Source organism: Oncorhynchus masou, chromosome 5, assembly GCF_036934945.1.
Source record: "Oncorhynchus masou masou isolate Uvic2021 chromosome 5, UVic_Omas_1.1, whole genome shotgun sequence".
NCBI classification, from domain to species: Eukaryota; Metazoa; Chordata; class Actinopteri; order Salmoniformes; family Salmonidae; genus Oncorhynchus; species Oncorhynchus masou.
In genome coordinates this window covers 67,541,842-67,562,807 of record NC_088216.1, presented here as the reverse complement: position 1 = coordinate 67,562,807, position 20,966 = coordinate 67,541,842, and the positions used below count along the sequence as shown (strand labels likewise).

The window sequence follows — 20,966 nt, the reverse complement described above, 5'->3', positions numbered from 1 at the left end:
ATAAAGTAAAAAGGAGAAGTCCTTCAATACAAAATGGCAAATCCAAAAGGTGGTAGGTATAGCACAAAAAAAGCCTCAAGAGATACTCAAAAAACAAAAACAGAATTCCACAAGAGCGTCCACGGAATCGACAAGAATACACAGAACACTAGGGCTGGGTGCTAACATACAAACACAGAGCACAGAACTGAGGGAAACTAAGGGTTTAAATACAATCAGGGGAAGGCACAGGTGCAAATAATAATGGGAATCAAGGGAAAAAACATAAGGTCAAAAAGCACAATGGGGGCATCTAGTGACCAAAACCCGGAACAACCCTGGCCAAATCCTGACAGAATCCCCCCTAGGAACGGCTCCTGCGTTCCTACCAGCTCTCTCAGGGTGGAGGGCCCTGAACTGACGAATGAGGTCAGGGTCCAGGATGTCTTTGGCAGGAACCCAGGAGCGCTCCTCGGGACCGTAGCCTTCCCAGTCCACCAGATACTGCCAGGACCGCTGCACCCGGTGGGAATCCAGTATCCGATGGACGGTATAAGCCGGCTGGCCTCCAATGACACGAGGCGGAGGGGAGGTCTGTCTGCCGGGACAAGGGGAGAAAAAACAACAGGTTTTAACAATGAAATGTGAAATGTGGGATTAATCTTAAGGGATCTGGGTAAGTGTAGGAGATAAGAAACTGGGTTAACTCTCCTGGCAACCTTGAAGGGACCGATGTATTTCTGGGACAGCTTGCGAGACTCCACCCGTAGAGGTAAGTCTCTTGTGGAAGCCAGACTCTCTGGCCGGGCGCAGGGTATCTGTTGGCTTGTTGTTGGTACCTCATGTGAACGCATAAGATTAAGACGGGTCTTCCTCCACATAAGCCGACAGCGTCTGACGAACTTCAAGGCTGAAGGCACTCTGACTTCTGCCTCCTGGTCCGGGAACAATGGAGGAGCATAGCCAAACTGACACTCGTGCGGGGACATACCAGTGGAGGAGGAGCGCAAGGTGTTGTGCGCGATTCGGCCCAAACAATAAAGGATGACCATGTGGACGGGTTGTCACGAGTCATACATCGGAGGGTGGTTTCCAGCTCTTGATTCATCCTCTCTGTTTGGCCGTTGGACTCCGGATGGTACCCTGAAGATAGACTGGCAGAAGCCCCCATGAGTTGGCAGAAGGCCTTCCAAAACCTTGAGGCGAACTGGGGACCTCTGTCAGAAACCATATCTTGAGGAATGCCGAAGACTCGGAACACATGATTAATAACCAACTCAGCCGTTTCCTTGGCAGAAGGTAACTTAGTCAGAGGGACGAACCTGGCCGCCTTTGAAAACCTGTCGATTATGACTAGGATAGTAGTATTGCCATGGGATGGAGGAAGTCCAGTAATAAAGTCCAATGAGATATGGGACCAGGGTCTGTGGGGAACAGGTAAAGGGTGAAGGAGTCCTTGAGGGCGGAGGTGAGAAATTTGCCCTGGCAGCACACGGGGCAGGCATTGGAAAGTGGCAACGTCTTCTCTTATGGTAGGCCACCAGAACCTGGATGAACTCCAAGGTCGACCTACGCCCGGATGACAGGTGAGGCGAGGAGGAGTGCCCCCACAGAAGAACCTGAGTCCTCACTGCCTTGGGGACAAACAACCGATTGGCAGGACCTTCTTTCGGGTCCGGTTCGCTAGCACGTCCGGTATCCTCAAATGATCGGAGCCACAATCTTAGCAGCAGGAAGGACAGGCATGTCCGTGTCATCTCGAATGGCAGGAGCGTAGACTCGGGACAGGGCATCCGGTTTGAGATTCTTCGACCCGGGCCGATAGGTGAGGATAAACTGGAATCGATTGAAGAAAAAGACCATCTAGCTTGTCTAGAGTTCAACCGCTTCGCCTGCTGGATATACTCCAGATTTTGTGGTCCGTCACTCGAGCCAGTGTCTCCATTCCTTCAATGCCATCTTAACCGCTAGGAGTTCACGATCCCCCAATCGTAGTTCCTCTCAGTCGGGGTAAGCCGGTGTGAGAAGAAAGCGCACGGATGAAGCTTCTTGTCTTCACCCCTCTGAGACAGGACAGCTCCAACACCAACCTCTGATGCGTCTACCTCCACCACAAATGGTTCATCCGTAGTCGGTAGTATCAGGATGGGAGCAGAGAGAACGCGCTGCTTGAGTCCTTGGAAGGCCGTCTCAGCTTCTCTTCCCCACAAAAACCTTGCATTGCCACCCTTGGTTAAAGCTGAGAGAGGGGCTGCCACCAAGCTGAAGTTCTTGATGAACTTGCGGTAAAGTTTGTGAAGCCCAGGAAAGCTGAACTTCCTTAAGCGGATTTGGGGGTGGGCCAATCCGCTACCGCCCTACCTTCCTGGGGTCCATTTGGACTCGACCGGGTTCCACTACAAATCCCAGGAATTGTACTCGGGATGAATGGAATTCACATTTTTCCGGCAACGTACAGATGGCTGTCTAGGAGGCGTTTGAGTACTTGTCTGACATGCTTAGTGTGTTCTTGAAGGGGCTCGAAAAGATGAGGATGTCATCCAAGTAAACGAACACAAATATGTTAAGCATATCCCTAAGCACATCGTTTATGAGCGCTTGGAACACCGCTGGGGCGTTGGTCAGGCCGAAGGGCATCACCAAGTATTCATAGTGACCAGTAGGCGTGTTCAAGCGGCTCACCAGGTCTCCTCACAAGATGGTATTCACTGCTTCCTCGGCTCGAAGGCTGTGGCCATAAGGGGTAGCGGGTACTTGATTTACGGACGGTTATGGCATTGAGTCCCCGGTAGTCGATGCATCCACCGTCTTTCTTGGCCACAAAGAAAAACCCTGCGTAGGTGGATGGACGCATGAGGCCTACGTCCTTGATGTAGGTATCCATTAGCAGCTCGTTCGGGTGGAGATAGGGAAAGATCCGACCCCTGGGGGGCAGTGCCCGGAAACAGGTCGATGGGGCAATCGTAAGGTCTATGGGGTGGTAGCATGGTGGCCCTCTGTTTGCTAAACACCAGTTTGAGGTCATGGTAACACTCGGGAACTCGGGTCAGGTCGATGGATTCTAAAGACTCGGGAGTAGAACTCGGGGAATTCTGGAAAATACAAGTAGCTTCGTAGGACCCCACTGCTTGATAGTGCCCACAGACCAGTCGATGTGAGGGTTATGGCTGTGAAGCCAGGGGTATCCAGGACACTCGGAACAGGAGATCAAATGAAAGTTCATCAATTCCTGGTGTTGTGAAACTGAAAGTCGCAAGGAGGTAGTGACATGAGTGACAAGTCCAGATCCCAAAGGGCTTCCATCAAAGTGACCCTCATGGGTTCACTTAGAGGTTCAGAGGAACGCCATTCTCCTTCGCCCAGACACCATCCATGAAGTTACCTGCGGCTCCAGAGACCAAGGCTTGAAGGTGAAGCTTGTGGTTGTCCCAGGGAGGTGACTGGAATGAGCAGACGGGAGTTGGACGGATGGGAGGAGGTTATGTTTCCCGTTACAGTTCCCCCGGTCTGTACGGGACAGAGCGTTTCCCTGGAGCCCGGGACACGTGGAACGGAAATGGCCCGGTTTGCCGCAATATAGACAGCGTCGCTCCCTCATCCGGCGGTCTCTCTCAGCCTGGGAGATGCGTCCAATTAGCATGGGTTCCGGTGGAGCCAGCGAGGATAAAGGTGAGGACTCGGAGCTGGGACTGATAGGGGCTAGAGGTCTACGGTTGAGTTCTCTCTCTCTCAGACGCTGGTCAATGCGTGAGGCCAAATTGATCAGGGACTCGAGATTGTCCGGTAGTGGCCCGTTCATCTTGGATAGTGTCGGAAGGCCTTTCCAGAAAGCACACCGTGAGCGCCTCGTTGTTCCAACCACTCGCTGCTGCCATTGAACTGAATGGCATAGTCCGTCACGCTGCGCCAACCTTGGTGGAGAGTCAGGAGCTGTTTGGCTGAGTCAGAACCACTGCTTGGGCCTTGAAACACTCGTTTGAATTCCTCAGCAAAGGCAGAGTAGCTGGCACAGCAGGAACTATGGGCATCCCACAGCAGTAGCCCAGGAGGGCTTTTCCGACAGCAGGGTGATGATATAGCGATCTTAGACCGGTCCAAGACGAGGGTTGTAGCTCAAAGGAGAGAGAACATTGGGTGAGAAACCCTTTACAAGCACTTGGATCACCTGAGAACCGTTGGGGAGGTGGAAGACGAGGTTCAGCCAGGGGGTTAACTGCCATGGGTCGTGAATCTGAGGTACTGGGACGGGAACTGTTGCCGGGGTAAGACGATCAGATATTTGCTTAATGGAAGTCAGCATCTCCGACAGAAGATGAGAATGTCTAGCCATTAAGGCCTCTTGCTGAACCAGGGCGGCTTCGTGGCGTTGGACAGTCTCCTGGTGGTGGGACAGCATGGCAAAAAGGTCCTGGGAACTGGCTGCCTCTGGGTTCAGTTTTGGCTCTGTGTTTCTGTCAGGACCCGGTTACGAACCTGGGTCTCCGGAGTGAGAAACAGTCACTTAACCAACTGAGCCACGAATAGTCAGCAGAACCCAGAAGATGAGGCAGACACAGCAGTACTTAAGACGGTGTATTTAATAAAGTAAAAAGGAGAAGTCCTTCAATACAAAATGGCAAATCCAAAGGTGGTAGGTATAGCACAGCCTCAATAGATACTCAAAAAACAAAAACAGAATTCCACAAGAGCGTCCACGGAATCGACAAGAATACACAGAACACTAGGGCTGGGTGCTAACATACAAACACAGAGCACAGAACTGAGGGAAACTAAGGGTTTAAATACAATCAGGGGAAACGAGGCACAGGTGCAAATAATAATGGGAATCAAGGGAAAAAACATAAGGTCAAAAAGCACAATGGGGGCATCTAGTGACCAAAACCCGGAACAACCCTGGCCAAATCCTGACAACACCGACAGGGCTTGTGAACTATTACGGACTACAAAGGGAAGCCCAGCCGCGAGTTGCCCAGTGACATGAGCCTACCAGACGAGCTAAATTACTTCTATGCACGCTTCGAGACAAGCAACACTGAAGCATGCATGAGAGGACTAGTTTTTGCGGACGACTGTGTGATCACGCTCTCTGTAGCCCATGTGCATAATAACTTTAAACAGGTCAACATTCACAAGGCCGCAAGGCCAGACGGATTACCAGGATATATGTACGCAGAGCATTCACTGATCAACTGGCAAGTGTCTTCACTGACATTTTCAACCAGTTCCTGGCTGAGTCTGTAATACCTACATGTTTCAAGCAGACCACTATAGTCCCTGTGCCCAAGAACACCAAGGTAACCTGCCTAAATGACTACTGACCTGTCGCACTCACGTCCGTAGCCATGAAGTGCTTTGAAAGACTGGCTCACATCAACACCATCATCCAAGAAACCCTTGACCCACTCCAATTCACTTACCGCCCAAACAGATCCACAGATGACGCCTACATCAGAATGCTGTTCATTGACTACAGCTCAGCGTTCAACACCATAGTGCCCTCAAAGCTCATCACTAAGCTAAAGACCCTGGGACTAAACACCTCCCTCTACAACTGGATCCTGGAATTCCTGACGGGCGCCCCCAGGGGGTAAGGTTAGGCAACAACACATCTGACATGCTGATCCTCAACGCGTGGGCTGCTCAGGGGCTCAGTCCCCTCCTTTACTTCCTGTTCACCCACAACTGCGTAGCCAAGCACTACTCCAACACTACCATTAAGTTTGCAGACGACACAACGGTGGTAGGCCTGATCACCGACAATGATGAGACAGCCTATCTAGAGGACAGCTGGACAGGAGAAGGTCAGAGACCTGGCAGTGTGGTGCCAGGACAACAACCTCTCCCTCAACGTGAGAAAGATAAATTAGATGATTGTGGACTACAGGAAAAGGAGGGCTGAGCACTCTCCATTTACATCGACGGGGCTGTAGTGGAGCAGGTTGAGAGCTTCAAGATTCTTAGTGTCCAAATCACCAACAAACTATCATGGTCCAAACACACCAAGAGAGTATTGAAGCAGGCACGACAATGCCTATTCCCCCTCAGCAGACTGAAAAGATTTGGTATGGGTCCTCAGATCCTCGAAAGGTTCTAAATCTGCACAATCGAGAGCATCCTGACCGGTTGCATCACCGCCTGGTATGGCAACTGCTTGGCCTCCTTCCGCAAGGCGCTATAGAGGGTAGTGCATATGGACCAGTACATTAATGGGGACAAACTTCCTGCGATCCAGGACCTCTATACCAGGTGGTGTCAGAGGAAGGCCAAAAATTGCCAAATATTCCTGCCACCCTAGTCATAGACTGTTTTCTCTGCTACTACACGGCAAGCTGTACTGGAGCACCAAGTCTAGATCCAAAAGACTCCTTAACTGCTTCTACCCCCAAGCCATAGGACTGCTGAACAGTTAATCAAATGGCTGCCCGGACTATTTGCGTTGACCTCCTGTTTTTTTACACTGCTGCTACTCACTATGTATTATCTATGCATTGTCACTTTACCCTTACCTACATTACCTCAATTACCACGACTAACCTGTACCCCCTCACATTGACTCGGTACCGGTACCCCCTGTATATGGTTGTTATTTTATTGTGTTAGTTTCTTTGTACTTCAGTTTATTTAGTTAATATTTCTTAATTATGCATTGTTGTTTAAGGCTTGTAACTAAGCATTTCATGGTAAGGTTATAATTAGCGCATGTGATAAGTAAAATTTATTTTATTTGATTCGATTTATGATTGGTGGTGCTACTGTACAGTAGTGTTCTGCTTGTCTTCAGCTGAGAGCTTTGGAGGGCCCATTGAACCTGGCATGTGCGAGAGTTTAGGGCACACGTGCTAACGCGTTAATGATCCAGAACTCATATAGCCCTCTGTGGGCCATTTCATTCTCTCTGTGCTGCTCGTAAAGGTCACTATGCATGTGTTTCTTTGTGTGTGTGCGTGTGTGTGCGTGTGTGTGTGTGTGTGTGTGTGTGTGTGTGTGTGTGTGTGTGTGTGTGTGTGTGTGTGTGTGTGTGTGTGTGTGTGTGTGTGTGTGTGTGTGTGTGTGTGCGTGACTGTCTCTGGGGCCTTCTCTCTGTGCTGCTTGTAAAGGTCACTATGCTTGTGTTTCTTTGTGTGTGTTTGTGTGCCTGTGTGTGACTGTCTCTCTGTGCTGCTTGTAAAGGTCACAATGCTTGTGTTTCTTTGTGTGTGTTTGTGTGCCTGTGTGTGACTGTCTCTGCGGTTGAGCTGGGGCCTGAGGGGGAACAGGGGGTAAGAGGGCTTGCGGGAAGTGGGCCGTTCTCTGCGGCCACATAACTGTGATGTGTGAAATGGCGAGGAAAGTAACTCAGGAAATTAGCTCCATAATCGTATTAGTGTGAATGTGTGCAGCAGACAAACTGATGAACAGAACAGGATGAATGAGATTCCTCCAGGAGGAATGCAGGATTATTTTACCCCAATTAGGTTTATCTGTTCTCTGTTGCAGGCCTTGCTGTAAATGAAAACATCAGCTGTTTTGCTGCTCTTTTTTATCACTGAGTTAAGTGAGAGTTTGTTTACAGTTGACCGACTCTCAGTGTAGCCAAATCTACATTATGTCCATGTAAACACCCAGCCAACTCTACAGTATGTCCATGTAAACACTCAGCCAACTCTACAGTATGTCCATGTAAACACTCAGCCAACTCTACAGTATGTCCATGTAAACACTCAGCCAACTCTACAGTATGTCCATGTAAACACTCAGCCAACTTTATAGTATGTCCATGCAGAGTATCCAACTCTACAGTATGTCCATGCAGAGTATCCAACTCTACAGTATGTCCATGTAAACACGCAGCCGACTCTATAGTATGTCCATGTAAACACGCAGCCGACTCTATAGTATGTCCATGTAAACACACTGTTTGATTTCCTCAACAAAAGGGAAAATGACTTTACAGTAGCTGAGCTCATCAAAGACACTTGTGGTTTCTCACCCTGTCCCATACTGTACTTTCAGACTCCTATTCCATCCTTTTTATTCATGTCAGTGTCACCTATTCTCTCTTTATGTGCAGCTGTTTCAAACATCAGAGGGGAGTATCTGCTCAATGGAGAGTTTGTGGTTAGCATGTTTAAAAGGGAAATCAAACTGGGCAACACCATCATCGAGTACAGCGGATCTGACCACATCATTGAGAGAATCAATTGCACTGACCGCATCGAAGAGGAGATCATTGTCCAGGTAACAATTCCTTACCTGACTGTTGAGAAGGTGACACAGTAAAATGGTTATGATGCAAATGGAACAGTGGAACTGTACATATTGTTCTGTTCCTCTGCCCCCTCTCACTCCGCAGGTGCTTTCTGTAGGTAACTTGTTCAACCCAGACGTCAGGTACTCCTATAACATCCCCATCGAGGATAAACCCCAGCTGTTCATCTGGGACGCCTACGGGCCCTGGCAGGAGTGCAGCAGGCCCTGCCAAGGTGAGGGCTGGGGGAGGGATGTGAAGGGAACGGAGAAGAGGGGGTGTAGGGGTTAGGGGGGTAAAGAGAAGATAGTAGAGGAGTGTGGAAAAGGAGGTGTGGGGGGAGGTGTAAGGTTGGGGGAGAGAGGAGTTGTTGTATCTGACCACCATGAAGTCCTCTTGTCTATAGTCGCCAACACGAAAAAAGCTCCTGCAACCAAGGGTTTTATAGAAAGTTGAAAAGTAGACCCTACAGTCTTGTCAGGGTGTGTGAAGCATCAGGAGGCAGATGGAATTCAGGTGCAAAATTGTGGTATTTATTAACAGGTGCAGAAGGAGAGCTGGATCTATGACAAGATGTTGACGGACTCTGACTTATACAGATAAACTAAATGGCCAATATACTGAAGCTTCAATTAGCTTCTAAGACAGAGCACCTTTAAACTAGGCAGAGCTCCTATAACTTTGACAAAGCATCAATGATTGCACACAGCTGAGTTTAGTAGGCCTAGACAAGAGCATTGGATAACATGTCACTCCAGCCTATGCTCTCCTGAAAATGGATACATGAAGCCCAACCCGTAACACTGAGGTAATGCAAAATGCAGGTATTTCATCAATTATTATTAGCCTAATAATTCCCTTTACAATCAATACTTCTCAATAGTTGTCTTATGACCAATCCATGATATATTTAAACATTTCAGGACAAATACTTTATTACTGTCATAGGCGTGTGTACAGGTGGCAAGGAAGTCAGGCGCAGGAGTATTTATCTTGGAAAATGGAGTGGTTTAATGGTTTAACTCCAAAACCATGAAAAAATACACAAAACAAAGTGGGTACGAGGACCCGACGCGCACCAATACAAACAACACGAAAATAATAACAAACCATCTCTGACAAAGACATGAGGGGAAACAGAGGGTTAAATGCATAACTGTTAATGAATGGGATTGGAACCAGGTGTGTAGGAAGACAAGACAAAACCAATGGAAAATGAAAAATGGATCAATGATGGCTAGAAGACCGGTGACGTCGACCACCGAGCACCGCCCGAACAAGGAGAGGCATCGACTTCGGGAGAAGTCGTAACAATTACATTAACATTAAACTAATATACTGTAGATAGGCTATTATTAGGAAAATACCCCTCGACATAAAAGATTTGGAGAATCATAATTGTGTTTCCTTGATTCCTCGGGTGCTCTCTCCCCGCCGCCTCCTCAAAACACATTCGATGAGGAGTTCAGAGGTCCCAGAGGAATCAAGGAAATGCTATTGAGAGTCTCCCATTGTAATTACTTGGCGCATGTGAGCGGCCGACGCACTCTCTCCAAATCAGTAAGCAGCCTGCAGTGGTGAGTACAGCTCAGGGATACAAATGGAACTTAACTTCTTAATTAATAAACAATGTTAAACATTTCTACTCGCATGTACGGTTGCAAAGCTAGCGGTAATTTACCAAGGTTACCGGAATCTTCAGTAAGATTCTTTGGTAATTTATGCTTGTATAACTTTAAAAAATATATATATTTATACATAATATTTTTATATATATATATATATATATATATATATATATTTCCATATTGTCCATGAGTTTCTAGTAGATAGAACATATGGTTTAAGAGAAAATAGCGTAATTAATGAAAATAGCATCTGATCAATAATGTGATTATTTTCAATTAACAGCAAATCTTCAACTATTGAACTACCAACAGTTTTTTGTTTTTTAATATAAAAAACGTTTCATGCTGAACTAAGTTGATGTTTTATATTTAGGATAATGATTACAGCTTTGTCCTATTAAATCATCCTATTAAATGAGGTCATATATTTTACATTAAGCATCTCCAATTCAAAGTTAAATCTAGAACCGGCTATTTCGCAACAAAGCCTCCTTCACTCATGCTGCCAAACATACCCTCGTAAAACGGACTATCCTACCGATCTTTGACTTCGGCGATGTCATTTACAAAATAGCCTCCAACACTCTACTCAGAAAATTGGATGCAGTCTATCACAGTGCCATCCGTTTTGTCACCAAAGCACCATATACTACCCACCACTGCAACGTGTATGCTTTTGTTGGCTGGTCCTTGCTACATATTCGTTGCCAAACCCACTGGCTCCAGGTCATCTATAAGTCTTTGCTAGGTATAGCTCTGCCTTATCTCAGATCGCTGGTCACCATAGCAACACCCACCGGTAGCACGCGCTCCAGCAGGTATATTTCACTGGTCATCCCCAAAGCCAATTACTCCTTTGGCCGCCTTTCCTTCCAGTTCTCTGCTGCCAATGACTGGAATGAATTGCAAAAATCACTGAAGTTGGAGACTTATATAAGCTGTCAGAGCAGCTTACCGATCACTGCAGCTATACATAGCCCATCTGTAAATAGCCCATCCAACCAACTACCTACCTCATCCCCATATTTGTTTTTGCTTTTCTGCTCTTTTGCACACCAGTATTTCTACTTGCACATCCTCATGTACACGTATATCACTCCAGTGTAAATTGCTAAATTGTAATTAATTCACCACTATTGGCCTATTTATTGCCTTACCTCCTTACTTCATTTGCACACACTGTTTACAGATTTTTCTATTGTGTTATTGACTGCACGTTTGTTAATCCAATGTGTAACTCTGTGTTGTTGTTTTAGTCGCACTGCTTTGCTTTATCTTGTCCAGGTCGCAGTTGTAAATGAGAACTTGTTCTCAACTGGCCTACCTGGTTAAATAATTGTGAAATATATATATATCGTTTTTTTTAAATGTGATAAGGCCACACAGAGGGCCAGAGATTTTTACAGACACTTCTGAATATATGAAGTACCCAAAAGGGCCACTAGATGTATTGTGATCGATTACATAAAATCCTTGAAAGATACCAAAATTCTAGTACTTTACTGGTAAACTTATAAAGTTTCAGTAGTATACCCTCCCTTTGCAACCCTATTAGCTTTTCTATAACAATGGTGTGACATCTTTAGCGATAGAAATTTGCTTGAAAATGTTAGCAACACTAACAACCATTAGCAAACATTTACAGTTTGGCGCTAAAAGTTTGGCGCTAAAATAGCCAAGTACCTTAACTCCTCTACAGAGTTGAGCGCAGACTTGCCCAGTCATAGACGCTAACTACTCTAATTATCACAGGTAGTCGCCTCTGTCTTCCATCTGTTTTCTGTAAACAAGCGCTGTAACATGGAAATATGGCCTTGTGGGAACACTAAGCTTATAAACGGATTTGATTTTGATTTGATTTGATAAACATCTTGCTGATATGAATTATACATTCCTCATGTTTTCAAAACCGTATCACAAGCAATGCGTTTTAACTCTCCCTTCCAAAAAAGTCCTACAGGAATACTGTACAAAAAAAATATGCAGGAATCCTGCAGGATATATATCCATTTTCCTGTAGGACAACCTGCTGGATCCCTTCCTCATCCTTCAGAGAATTTAACTAGTAGACAACTGGAACTAATGGAGTTGCAAATGAGACAAAGATTAATTAGTAAATGTATTGTTTTCTCATGCACTGACCAACTCTGTGGTGTGGTGGCCTTCTGCTAAACTGTTAGATATACAGGGCAAATAATTACAGTGTGTGTGTTTTCTGTGCTCCCTGTAGTCTAAGCTGTAAGGGAAAAGAAGAGAACTCACATGGTGGAGGTGGGGAAACTATCCAAGCAAGCTACAAGTAAAACAGAGAGAAAGTGATGTTAAAATTATTCATTTCTATTTAAATCAAACTGTTTGTTTATTCAATTGTGACCTTATTAAAATAATGTGATATTTCATAGATAAAATGTTTTAAACCCCTCTTTACTATTTAAATGCAATCACATCCTTATTTATGACAGGTCATGTGACTTGGTTACCATCTTCAAATGCTTGCCAAGGAGCCAGTAGCCTAGTCATTCAAAAATCTAATCACCATCCTTTTCAAAACACTTAAAAGTTCTAGCCTATCTTGTGACAACAGTACTAAAGAGACATAGCAAGAGGGATATCAAACCTCATTTGTCACTTTCCATGGAAACAAAAGTTTCAAAAGTTTTTTTGTCAAAGCTAGCTAGCTAGCAGCCAGTGGTCGAGAACATGTTAGCTAAGCTAGCTAACTTATTTATACAAAATGTTATACAAACACAACACATTAAAAACTAAATACGCCCCCACCTAACATGTTCATATAAACATTTGTTGTAGTTTTAGTATGTTTCTCTGACCCCTTACCTGTCAACATTTGTTTTAATATTAGCAGCTAAACTGCCTGGCAGCCATTTCCTCAACTTCCAACTGTCAACTGTTGCTATGGTGACCAATATGTCACATAACTGTTCATCTTCTTGTTGTAAATTGTAAAGGAGAGTTAAAAACATATTTTTGGAATAGAAAACTAGCTGGCTATATACATCTGCACCACGTCCACATACATTTTATCTCCTCCTTCAGCAGTTTGCCTTATCCTGCAGGAATATCTAAATCTGGCAGGTGTTGATCCTGCAGGATACCTGCAGGAATGTACTACATGATTCCTGTAGGACACCTGCACAATTACTTCACAAAGGGTCAAATTCCGACAGGATTCCTGTATAACTTCTTTTGTAAGGGTTAAGAGCAAGTGTCGGGGCTCTTAACAAACCCCCCCAGCAAGACGATGCAATCGTCAATAGGCGCTAAATGTAGTTAGCGTCTATGAATTGGCTAGGAGTTGCCAGTGCTAAAAATGACAATCATTTTACATGTAAATATGCAATGGAGTGAAAGGTCGACGTCACAGGCACTCTTCAGTGGCAAAGTCACAAATAGCTAAAGAGAATAAGGGCTGAAGATGTAGTGTCTTTCTTCACTAACACATTTCTATTTATCCATGTAGATTTACTGGCAGTTTTACTGATTTACTGCTCTTAATGTTTGGTTATAAAAATTGAGAACAGAAGGTATAGGTGGAGGATCCAGCTTTAAGAGCAAGGTTTCTTGGAACGCGTTTTGAAATAAGAACGATTTTACAATGATTTAAACCATGGACGTCACACCTGTCTCTTCGAGGAACACACTCCTGCTGGTTTTCATTCTTGCCTTTTGACGTGTCTGATTTAGACTCCAAAGAATCCAAGCGTGCATGGACTTTCTAGCCAATCGATTCAATCCCAGGGAGAAACCAAAAGCAACAGGACCATGACCAAGGAACTAAACCTTCTCTCACACCCCATCAGGAGAGCGTAAGAGGAAGATGCTGTGTAGTAGAGAGTCGGACCGTGTGGTGGTCTCAGACCAGAGATGCCATGGGGCTGTCAGACCAGCCATGGTAACAGAACCCTGCAACACAGAATGTGAAATCAGGTACTGCCTAAACCACTCTCCTTCTGTCCATATCACATATTCTTCATCACTAACAGTCTTTATATATGCGATCTGTATGTTTCCTGTCAGCGTCTCTCACCTCTGACCTTTCCTGTCTGTGCAGGTGGCATGTAGCGCGGAAGAGTGAGTGTACAGTCCCATGTGGAGTGGGATATCGTACACTGGAGATCTACTGCGCCAAACTCAGCCGTGCCGATGGAAAGACCCAGAAGGTTGACGAGCGTTACTGCAGCAGTCAACGTAAACCTGAGGACAAGGAGAGTTGCCATGGAGACTGTAACCCGGCCGGTTGGGAGTACTCCTCTTGGTCAGAGGTGAGACCACCTGTTTTTGGGTGGGCTAAGAAAAAGAGAAGGAAAAACAGAAGGACAAAGGTTTAATACGTGTGCGTGTGTTTCAGTGCTCCAAAAGCTGTGGCGGAGGGTCCCGGCGTCGTGCAGCCGTGTGTGGGAAGTCCTCTGAGGCAGAAAGTGATGAGAGTAAGTGCAGCCAGAGAGACAAGCTGACCACCGCCCAGAACTGCAATGAGTTCCTGTGTCCCGTGTGGAAGACCGGAGACTGGTCTGAGGTCAGTTCCATGGAGAATGTTTGGACTACGCTTTGGAAATGTTGATTATCATTTGAAATGAATTGAGGAATTTAGAAATGTAGAACCCAGATGGCCTTTTTATGCTACATCTAGTTTGTTGTTAAAGATGTAAAAATTACAGAGCGCCTGTGAAGTGGGTCAAATATCGAATCCAAATGTTGATAGTTAGTGTCCTTGTTATATCTTGTCATGTACAGTGCAGTTTGGTGCAATAACTAGTTTTATTGCAATAAAGCCTATTTTTCACATTCTGTCCAAGCAGCTCAAAAGGCTATGTGTCACATTCCGCAAATGTTTTCTATTATAAACCGGGTAGTTTGAGTCCTGGATGCTGATTGGCTGAAAACTGTGGTACAGTATATCAGACAATATACCATGGGTATGACGTAAAATGACTTGTTTACTGCTCTAATTACATTGGTAATTAGTTTATAATAGCAGTAAGGTACCTCTTGCAGTATAAGGCCAATATACCAGAGCTAAAGGCTGTACCCAGGCACTCAGCGCTGCGTCGTGCTTAATAACAGCCTTTGGCCGTGGTATATTGGCCATATACTACACACCTTGGGCCTTATTGCTTAAATATCCCAAACCAACACATACTATACACACATAGCTAACCTACTGTACATGTCAAAGCTACTGTTAACTGCACACATACTGTTGTCCTCATTTTCTGAGCGTACCTTCCAGAGGCTTTATGCTATGTGTGCCCATGTTTCTCAGTGTGCCTGTTGACTGTTGTTGCAGTGCCCGGTGACGTGTGGGAAAGGGTACAAGCACCGGCAGACATGGTGCCAGTTTGCGGAGGACCGACGGGACGACCGCTTCTGTGACTCTGCGTCCAAGCCTGAGTCGGTCCAGACGTGTCAGCAGCAGGACTGTGCCTCGTGGCAGGTCGGACCTTGGGGCCAGGTGAGGCACACCTGTTGACAAACCGTACAGTGACGTGTATGAGAGTGGTGACATAGCTTTGTGCCAGGTAATATTATGATGTTTGACAGGTGGGACACACTGTGTTCCAGGCAACATCTGTGGCTTACCCTCTGTTCCTCAAACACTGTAGTGTTGTGTCTTGCAACAGCTAATGTTTATGTATTTGTGTTTATTATGAATCCCCCTTGGCAGCAGCTACTCTTCCTGGGGTCCAAAACATTAAGGCACTTACATCACACATACAACAAAATATAAAACAGTACATCATTTAACATTATTGCACCATTACATATCTACAATACAAATGGTATAATACCACCATACAACAATATTACAATGTGAGTGTGTGTAGAGTGCGTGTGCTCGTGTGTGTGTGTGTGTGTGTGTGTGTGTGTGTGTGTGTATGAGTGTGTCTGTACCTGTGTGTGTGTGTCTCTTCGCAGTCCCCACTGTTCCATAAGGTGTATTTTTATCTGTTTTTAAATCAGATTCTACTGCTTGCATCAGTTACTTGATGTGGAATAGAGTTCCATATAGTCATGGCTCTATGTAGTACTGTGCACCTCCCATAGTCTGTTCTGGACTTGTGGATTGTGAAGAGATCTCTGGTGGCATGTCTTGTGAACTTATTGTGTAATTCCAAATGTGTCCAACTGTTTAAAATATTAGAATATGACCAAATGGAACAGCTATTTATAGTACTGTATCTATCATAATAAGCCCATTTTGCTTCAGAGTTTTAGTTATGTGGAATGCTATACTATGCTTTCTCCAGATGTAGAGCATTGACAGAAGAAAAATAATCTAATCCACTCATTTAGTCTATCCCCCGTTCACATACCAAAATAAGCACACAAAATCTGCGCACAATTGTTATGCTTGCTGAAGCATAATCAGTGTAGATCTCAGAGGATGAAAAACATCTGCTTTGTAGCAAGCTCTAGTCTAAAAAGGTATTGCAACATTTTGCAAATCTAAAATATGCTCTTATAAATCAGCGTGTGTGTGCAAACTGCCTGTAAGCCTAATGTGTGATGGAGATGAGGTGTTCCTATACCATGGAATTGGCCAAAACAGAAAAAAATGGTATAAAACTTCAGTTCCTCACAATAAAATTACAGCACTTAATAAAGATTGTTTAAAGTTGCTGCCACACAAGTTTGACCTCGGTTCATTGGAGTCAGTGAGGTAGAAAAGAGTGTGGTGTGTCTACCCACTGACTTGGATACAGTGGGAAAAAGCAATGGAAAGTAGATGAATTACTCATGCATTATGGTCATGAAGGCTGTCATCTGCTGGCACTAGTCTGACCAGGCTCAAAGGGAGTGCACTTTTTCCCCTTCATTTAGTCATTTTTGGGAAGATTTGCTATGTTGGCTTTTTGTTGTCCCTCTCTGACTTTTTCTCTGTCCCTTATAAAAAAATATTTCTCTCTCTTCCTTTATATCGCTCTTTTCTCTTGTTTTCTTTTTGGTGAACACAGTGCACTACCTCGTGTGGACCAGGCTACCAGATGCGAGCAGTGAAGTGCGTTGTGGGGTCATATGGGTCTGTCATGGACGACACTGAATGTAACGCGGCCACACGGCCCACTGACACTCAGGTAAGGACACAGTCCATTAAGATCCATCTCTATACGTTCCCAATCTCCTCTGCACAGATCTGGAGAATTAACATGGGATAACTGAAAGCAGTTTTGTGGATGCTTTGGCTACAGCCCTTGTATACTACTCAGTTTTCAAGTGACATTTGTGAGAATATAACTGGTAGTGAGTTCTACATGCAATTTTCTCAGTATTAGACCACCCAGGGCTTGATTTGTCAGACTCAGTAGAACACACAAACACCCTTATCCATTCCTGACACAGTACTTAAATGCTTAGTTGTGAGCTGACCGTGTGACTTTCCACTTCCCCTGCACAGGGGGTTTTCCTGTGCAGGCTGCGACACAGGTACAGTCAATGACACACTGTGACCCAGTGCATTATCACCTGGACTCAATAAAGCCTTGTTGTCTAAAGGGGGGTAAGTGGGGGGCTGTGCCAGGCGGCTTTTACCCCCAGACGGAGACACAGTGCTGGGATTGTCTCCCTCCAGCCGTCCGCCTCCTTACCAAGCATGAAGGACCAAGAGAAAAGGGCCTTTCCACGGCAGGGGGCGCACGAAAGCTCCTGTCAGGGAGCAGGGGGGTTCTGGGGGTGGGTGATGGAGGGGGAGGGGGAACTGGCTCTAACCCCAGAAACCCAGCCATGGGGCAGTGCTGGTGATGGTGCAAAACATTCCTGGATTATTCTTAGAAACTGTCCTCACCTTGGTTATTATGTAAGTCACACCTACAGTCTGCCAGGGGTATTGTTTGTCTGTCAAGAGTCTTGTACTGTAGTGTAATAGTGTAGTTTCCCACCTTAATGTCGATATGTTAACGGTCTTGTACTGTAGTTTATACCATGGCATTGTTGAATACTCGTTTCCGATTGACTTGAAGGGCATTCTAGAGCGAACATTATTTCCATATAACACACGGTATATTTGCACGGTAGAATTCAATGACTATAGTTAATTCTTACTGTTTTTGAGCTGCTTGTAAAAGTCAAATAGATTTTTTTTTGCATTGTTGAATTCGATGTTCATAATAACAAGCTAGGATGAATCGTTTGGTTAGCTGAACTAGCAAGTCTGTTTGTTTGGTTACCAAGGCAACTACTGTCTCTATCTAGTAAACTTGCTAGCTACTTCAGTGGATGTTGAACTCATAAAAGGGATACTCAACTCGTGGCTCTATGCGTTCTATGGAAAATAATGAACAACATGGAATGTGTGTAGGCTGGTTCTCTCCTCCTTATGTGAACCTATCTGAAAAACCTCTTCAGTAAAACAATTCCTGCTGTGTTGAAAATAACCAACACATAAACAGTGAACACAAACTCACATTCATACAATTGCTGACTAATCATGACTAGTCACACATTTCATGAACCTCTACTTATATGGACCTCTCCCCATGCATCAGTTTAGTTTATTAGGGCTTGTTTCTTTCTCTCTCCACGCTAATAGTTGGAAGGCAGAATGGTCTGTTTTCCTGGGGCATGGGGTGGGCAGGTCAGGGTGGGGTGTGGAGTGGTGGGCTGGGCTGGGCAATAAACGCAGACTGAGACTCCGGTCCCAGGGAGGCCCCGGCCTTAATTCCCGACTCAGCCGTCAGGCCCAGTGACCCTGAATCAGTCACTTCACCTCCCTGTGATTCCAGTCAGTCATCCGTGAAGTCGGCTCCAAGACCGCCCACCCTAAACTACTGCATGGCTGGAAAAGGGGGACAGAGAAAAGAATGGAGCTTATCTTTACCTGAGCTGACCAACGAGATGGAGAAAACCAAAAAATACACAACGACAACTTAACACTTGCTTCCTACACACCTACCCACAGACGTGTACATCAACGCACACCCACAGTGTCATAGACAGGCCTTGGCTGCCTTTAGAACCAGAGTACCTTCTCATAATTCATCTCCTTCGTTCTTTCTCTTCTTCTTCTCCCACCACCTTCACAACCATTTACTGCATGTTTTACGGTGTATTTTACAGTGTGAGGCTGTGGAGGTTGTGTTCCCCCTGACTTTCTGCCTGCCTGCCTGCCTGACTGGCTGGCTGCCAGGGTCCTGTTTGTATCCACTCAGAGGACTCAGAGTGTGGAATGTGGAGCCCTCTATGGCCTTGCTAAACCTGAGTTAGGCCCCTCTCTGCTCACCCCAGAATTCTGGGCTCAAAGGTCATGAGAGGTCACTGGGGAATAGAGCAGGGGGGGAGGTGAGAAACGAGCCCAGTGTTGGCATTGGAGACTGGGATACCACTCCACTGTGACACGTTATGACAGGCGTCAGGTTATTCAGAAGTTTGGCCTCATGTGGAGGGGCTTAACGTTGTGTGTTTCTGGGATCTGTCAGAGTAACACTGTTACTTTTAGTCTGGTGAGTACCCTTCTGTCAGAGTAACACTGTTACTTTTAGTCTGGTGAGTACCCTTCTGTCAGAGTAACACTGTTACTTTTAGTCTGGTGAGTGCCCTTCTGTCAGATCTGTCTAGGTTGTGTCCAGTAAGTACATGAAAGTGTAGTACTGTGTGGTGTCTTTCTGTCAGTGTGATTGGTTTGATGGATGTGTCTGTTTGTCTCTGTAGGATTGTGAACTGGCCCAGTGTCCTGTCAGCCACCCAGTTCCCCCTGGGACCAAAGTCCCCTCACACCTTTCACACAACACCCAGTGGAGGTTTGGCTCTTGGACACAGGTTGGTTTTATTGGTTGCACTACCACTCGATGTAGCCATTAAATATTGTGTGTGTGTGTTGTACTGTACTGTACTGATTTCTTCCTTCTTCCTCACAGTGTAGCGCCACCTGCGGCAAAGGGACCCGGATGCGCTACGTTAGTTGCCGTGACATCCAGGGTGGGGTTGCAGAGGATTCAGCCTGCTCCCACCTGGTCAAGCCCCCGGCCAGCGACGGGTGCATTGTAGTGCACTGCGGACAGTGGAAGGTCCTAGAATGGACATCAGTAAGTAACTACTGTCTTTCACTCAACCACCATGTTAAATGCATATACTGTGTACACTTAAAATATATTGAATGTATACAATATCCACTTAATATTTGACAATCCTAGAGGGTCTTGTGGCTACGGTGTTTTCCTCCATTGCTATAGTCTTTAACCTTTGTGAACAGTTCTTCTAGAGGGAGATCTGGGAAATCTGTCAACCATTATATGCTCTCTCTGCACTGTTCATTCACTTGTATTTCTAGCCAGCTCAGTGGCCTATAATATCTGAAGTGTATTTAGCTGTGTTTTGTGCTTTTCAGACCACAATTCATAATGACTTTGTGTGATTGGGTGTTTCTCTGGTCCAAGGGGAGGAGGTGATAAAACAGGCTCAGGGGTGTTTGGTTGGCAGGGGGATGGTAGAAGGCGTGAGGGGTGGAGGGAGGCATGAGGGGTGGATGGGAGGCGTGAGGGGTGGAGGGAGGCGTGAGGGGTGGAGGGAGGTGTGAGGGGTGGAGGGAGGCATGAGGGCTGGAGGGAGGGGTGGAAGGAGGCGTGAGGGGTGGTTGGGAGGCGTGAGGGATGGAGGGAGGTGTGAGGGGTGGAGGGAGGCGTGAGGGGTGGATGGGAGGCGTGAGGGATGGAGGGAGGAGTGAGGGGTGAAGGGAGGCATGAGGGGTGGAGGGAGGTGTGAGGGATGGAGACGTGAGGGGTGGAGGGAGGCGTTAGGGATGGAGGGAGGCGTGAGGGGTGGAGGGAGGTGTGAGGGGTGGAGGGAGGTGTGAGGGATGGAGACGTGAGGGGTGGAGGGAGGCGTTAGGGATGGAGGGAGGCATGAAGGATGGACTGAGGCAAGAGGGAGGCGTGAAGGAGGCATGAAGGATGGAACGAGGCGTGAGGGATGCATGAAAGATGGAATGAGGTGTGAGGGATGGAGGTAGGTAGGCATGGGGCTGGAGGTAGGCGTGAGGGATGGAAGGAGGCGTGAGGGATGGAAGGAGGCGTGAGGGATGGAAGGAGGCGTTAGGGATAGAGGGAGGCATAAGGTATGGAGGTGTGAGGGATGAAGTGAGGTGTTAGGGATGGAAGGAGGCGTTAGGGATGGAGGGAGGC

General features: G+C 46.1%; 1 protein-coding gene across 1 annotated transcript in view; it reads left to right on the top strand.

The window, feature by feature from the left end:
• The window catches only part of adamts9 (ADAM metallopeptidase with thrombospondin type 1 motif, 9), a 53,589-nt gene that overhangs the window by 22,908 nt on the left and 9,715 nt on the right, over window positions 1–20,966 (top strand). Inside the window, 9 exon segments of the mRNA XM_064966539.1 lie at window positions 8,030–8,196; window positions 8,312–8,441; window positions 13,653–13,779; window positions 13,904–14,114; window positions 14,201–14,368; window positions 15,140–15,304; window positions 16,809–16,928; window positions 19,498–19,605; window positions 19,704–19,871. Of these exon segments, the coding sequence (XP_064822611.1) occupies window positions 8,030–8,196; window positions 8,312–8,441; window positions 13,653–13,779; window positions 13,904–14,114; window positions 14,201–14,368; window positions 15,140–15,304; window positions 16,809–16,928; window positions 19,498–19,605; window positions 19,704–19,871 (1,364 nt within the window).